The sequence below is a fragment of the Cavia porcellus genome, unplaced genomic scaffold (assembly GCF_034190915.1).
Source record: "Cavia porcellus strain 051 isolate PalLab524CR breed Dunkin Hartley unplaced genomic scaffold, mCavPor4.1 scaffold_9, whole genome shotgun sequence".
Classification (NCBI taxonomy): Eukaryota; Metazoa; Chordata; class Mammalia; order Rodentia; family Caviidae; genus Cavia; species Cavia porcellus.
The window spans coordinates 16,834,330-16,839,477 of record NW_026947492.1 but is presented as its reverse complement, the minus strand read 5'-3'; the positions used below and the strand labels follow the sequence as shown (position 1 = coordinate 16,839,477).

The 5,148-nt window shown below is 36.3% G+C and overlaps 1 protein-coding gene across 1 annotated transcript; it reads left to right on the top strand.

Annotated features, from left to right (window-relative positions):
• The first annotated feature begins 3,818 nt into the window (after positions 1-3,818).
• Positions 3,819-4,754, top strand: LOC101789167 (olfactory receptor 8G50-like). Its single transcript, XM_063256838.1, has 2 exons — positions 3,819-4,318; positions 4,427-4,754. Exons 1-2 carry the CDS (start codon positions 3,819-3,821, stop codon positions 4,752-4,754), a joined length of 828 nt encoding a protein of 275 aa, XP_063112908.1.
• The last annotated feature ends 394 nt before the right edge of the window (positions 4,755-5,148 follow it).

Below are 5,148 nucleotides of genomic sequence, written 5' to 3'. Positions count from 1 at the left end.
CAGTTGGAATACCGTGATGATCAAGGAATCTATATATATGATATCTCTATTCTGAATGCTCACAATAATTTTTCACATATAAATTTAAAATTCTAATTCATTCCCTTTTGCAGGCGAAAAATACTGTCTTGGGTGGTTTCCAGCATATAACATTCACTATTATTTTCTATAAATTTCATTTGTGTCTGTAAAGACTGACCTACATTACCAATAGAATGCTGTTTTCAAGACAAAACAGAGGGCATAAAGTCTTCTGGAATAAAAAATGGAGAATTTTGACTTACTTGTTGATTTTATGTGTCCCCTAGTTTCCCCTGACTATGAAATGTGCTTTTCTATGCTTTTCGTTTAATTTTGTATAAAAAACAAAGAATTGATAACGTATGATAGGACAAAATAATATTCAAAAACTTTAATACTTCATATATTAGCATCTTTAAAATAGTTACTTGGAGTACACAATATGGGCATAAAAATTTCTCCAATTAATTTTAGTGTAAAGCTCCTTTTAGGTGAACTAAGAGACACTAACAGTACAACTAACTTTCTCTTTTTCCCTTCCGTCCTTTCCACATTATGCCATCTCATTTCCTATTTCCATTTTAACAGTTTCTTACCGTTTCATTCTATTCTGTATTTACAGCACATAACTCTGCCACTTCTCCAGGACTACAAAAGGTTTAACAAATATTTTACTGAATCTGGAAAACCTATCATCCTCCATTTTTACTGTATCAATCTGTTAAAACGTACTGAAATAAGCATTCCAGGTCTGCTTGATCACACTTGTGAAGATGTTAAATCATCATTTCTAGATAAGAATTAAAGGGATTATTTTCCTCAAGGGAAAATTTTTGTTTGAAACAAGATGCAGGAGCCTAGTGGGTAGTATCATAAGTGAAAGGAGCCAGTCACAAAAGGGAAATGCTGGTTTATCCTAGTTACGTGAGTCACATGTGATTGAAGCAAGGAACAGAATACTAGTTAGCAGGGGTTAGTAGGTGAGATAAAATACAAAGGAGTTTTGTTTGGAGTTTCAGCTTAGTTCTACTAGATATGTAAGTCCTCAAGCTATTTTGTACAGAACACCATAGTGCCTGCATATAGTCAGCAGTGTGGTACTGTGCATTTCAAAATTTAAAATGGTAAATCTCACATTAAGCATTGAGGAACACAAGACCATTTTGTGAGGTGATACATGAATTGATCACCTTGATTGTGGTGGTGGTACCATGAGCGTTTGCAAATATCCAAACTGATTAAATAGTGCATGTTAAATATGTTCATTTCATTGATTCAAAAACTATATTCTACCTCAATAAAATTATTAAGAAGTGAGGAAATATCCAGTTTCCTCAAAGTTATGGCATTTTGATTATGATCCACTTATCTTTAGGATGAACCTGATTAAAAGAAGCTCAGAAAACTGATTCAGAACAAGTTATTGGGAAAGCTGCACAAAGGTTAAAGGCATTCACACAACTAGGAGTAGCTCAGAGCAAAACAGATAGTTTTTGGGGAGCTGCTCGAATGAAACGGGTCAGTGCCCAAAGCTTCTGTCAGGATTGAAAAGACAGGGCAGGCTGTGGAAAGAGGAGGAGTTAGTGGGATGATCTTCAGTGTATGTGTGTGTTTGTGTGTGTGTGTGTGTAGGAATACCAGAGTTCTTGGAGAAAAACCTAATGAGCACATTTGTCATAAAGACAGAGAAATATACTGGATAAAACCTGAATGAGCAAGACAGCCAAACTGGAGGCAAATTAATATGTTCTTATGCAATGTTTTGTGTCTGTGTGGTGTCATTAATATTTTCTTGTGGTTTTCAGATTTATAGAACATTTTTACTGAATTGTAAGTGACATACAATTCACTGGTTTCAAGTTTCTAGATCAGTGAAGGGGGGTTTTGGTAAATTTAGGCACTGTATGAACATGACTGTGTTCAACTTTCAGAGTATTTTCAAAACCAACCCAAGTAAAGCTCCTTCAGTAGTGTTATCCAATATGTCCTTTCCACAGCTGCTGGCAGACACCAAGCTGTTTTCTGACTATGAATTTGCTTATTCTGAATCAAACAAGTAGATTCTGACAATGGAGAGCTTTGCCATGTGGTTTATAATACTTAATATTTTTTAGGTTCACTTAGGATGTGACAGATCTCTTTATTTCTTTTTTTATTACAGAAATCTGCTTGTTTAGTATTCTGCATTTTGCTTCTCTATATTTCTCTCTTTCTGGATGGGCATTATGTGGATTCTTCAGTGGCTACTATGAACAATGCATCCCTGAACACCCTCGTACAATATGTTGTGAGAATGTATATCTTCTATTCTTTTAGATATATACCTAGCAGTGAACTTGCTGGTTCACATAATAACTTCATTTTTCTGTATTTAATAACTTCCAGTTTGTTTCCTAGCAATCTCCACTATTTTACAATGCCATGAACTATTATAACAGTTATGATCCCTTCACATTGCTGCAGTTACTTATTTTTACTTACCTTTTGAATACAATTTTCGTGAACGATATAAAGTAGTTTCAATTTTCAAGTTCAGTTTACCAAGACACTTTCTGGTTTTGGTATACTTTCTAAGACGTTTTCCCTAAATATAGGGTCACATGTATGTTAGTCCTGTTGCATTATGCTGATGTCACTATAAAATACTTCTTACATTTAATTCTATGACCTGTTTTGAGTAAATTATGGTAGATGATCTGAAAATGTGCTCCAAACTAATATGTTATTTCTACTCTGCTATTTCTCTCAGCAACATTTAAAAATAGTTCATTGTCAATTAAATTATACCATGTTATGTCATTTTACAATGAGATTTAACACTTTTTCATTGAATTCCATTATCTCACTGTCTTGATCACAATAATTTCTTAGTATATTTACAAATGGGAAATTATGTTTTGTTTTCTCCTTTTATTTGGTCTTTTTTTTTTGAGGCAGATTTTCACTATATTGTTCAGGCTGGCCTTAAACTCACTTTGTATCCCTGGTTGGTCTTGAACTCAAGGCAATCCTCCTGCCTCTGTCTCCCAAGCACAGGTATAGCTGGCATGCACCACCACCCTAGGCTCAAAAGGAAAATTATGAAACCTCTAACTCCATCTTCTTTTTTCAGGTTTGCTAAGATAGCACTAGATTCTTTATATTTTCATATGATATTATGATTAGGTTGTCAATATCTGTATACAACACAGCTGAGATTTTATTAGGGTTGCAGTGAATTTGTTGATCAATTTTAGAAATATTAACATTTTCATAGTTTTTTCATTCATGGACATGAATGGCTGTCATTTCAGAAACAATTTTAACTGCACTCAGTAGTGTTTAATGATTACATAAATGATGTTATGCTTCTCCTTTATTTAAAGAACTCCTGAAAATTTTAACACTTTGAGATATTATTCCAAAAGCAGTTTGACTGCTCAACCTCAGTGTGCAAACTGGATTTTTTTGTTGATCTTCCACTCTACCCTGTTAAATTTTTACTTTAAAAAAATTCCTTACATTTTCTACATAAACTTATGTAATTTAAAAACAGAAGATGTACTAACCATTGCTGTTTATATTTAGGAACAAGATGCACTTAATAACTAACATAATGGCATAGAAAAATACACAGTCCTAACTGATATAGACTCACATGTCTCACTTCTGAGATCTCAATGTATTTGACAACAGACTGAGATCAGAAGCTGCCTGAAAACAGTAGAATGAGGATGAACATTTAACAATTATATTTGATGCTACAGTAAGGATGGGAATTCCATTGTTCTCTCTTTTCATGAAATTTCCAGAAGAAAATGGAGAAAGGAAATAGTTCCACTGTGACAGAATTCATCCTTGCTGGGTTAACAGAGAAACCAGAGCTCCAGCTGCCCCTCTTCCTCCTCTTCCTGGGAATCTACGTGTTCACAGTGGTGGGGAACCTGGGCATGATCATACTGATCGGGCTCAGTTCTCCCCTGCACACCCCGATGTATTATCTCCTCAGCAGTCTGTCCTTCATTGACCTGTCCTATTCCACTGTCATTACCCCCAAAATGCTCGGCAGCTTTGTGACAGAGAAGAACATCATCTCCTACCCTGAATGTATGATTCAACTCTATTTCTTCTTAGTTTTTGTTATCTCTGAGTGCCACATGTTGGCTGCAATGGCATATGACCGCTATGTTGCCATCTGCAGCCCCTTGCTTTACCATGTAACCATGTCTGCTCAAGTCTGTTGCTGTATGGTAGCCGGGGTGTACAGCATGGGTTTGGTTGGTGCCACAGCTCACACAGTTTGCATGCTGAGACTTATGTTCTGCAAGTCTCATGTAATAGACCATTTCTTCTGTGACCTTCTGCCTCTCCTGGAGCTCTCCTGCTCCAGTACTTTTCTTAATGAGGTAGTGCTTCTGTGATTAAGTGCTTTTAATATTTTTCTCCCAACACTGACTATACTTTCTTCCTACATCTTCATCATAGCCAGCATCCTCCGAATTCGATCTGCTGAAGGCAGGTCCAAAGCCTTCAGCACTTGCAGCTCTCACATCTCAGCAGTTGCTCTGTTTTTTGGATCTCTTGCATTTATGTACCTGCAGCCCTCATCAGTCAACTCTGTGCACCAAGGGATAGTATCATCGGTGTTTTACACTATTGTCGTTCCCATGCTGAACCCTCTAATTTACAGTCTGAGGAATAAAGATGTAAAAACTGCCCTAAAAAGTTCTTTGATAACAAAAATATACTGCTGAGTTAGTGAGCTTTTTGTTGCTGTGATCTTAACATTTAGACAGAAAAGAAACTCATAGGAAGAAACATTTACTTTGTTCACTATTGTAGGGGTTTGTACCAATGGTTCACTGGTTTCATTGCAGAAGGCTCTGATGTCTGCGAGTGGCTGAGTACACTGCTCACCTCAGAACACTCAACCAGCAGAGCTAAGAGAAAACAAGAGCAGAGGCTCACCTTCAAAGGCTCATCTCTGTTGACCTACTTCTTTTACCAGCCCAAACTCCTGCAAGACCATTTAGCAATGACCCTCTTAGAGGTTTATTCATTGCTGAGGTTACCACTCTGGTAATTCAATAATCTCATTAGGTATCTATTTGTTGATTAAAGTTGATCATCAAGTGAAGCTGTAATATC

Excerpts from the sequence above, each read along its gene's own strand:
- LOC101789167 (XM_063256838.1), top strand. The coding sequence starts at position 3,819 with ATGGAGAAAGGAAATAGTTCCACTGTGACAGAATTCATCCTTGCTGGG. Across the intron at positions 4,319-4,426 it reads GTTTGCATGCTGAGACTTAT|TGCTTTTAATATTTTTCTCC; the intron begins GTTCTGCAAGTC and ends TCTGTGATTAAG.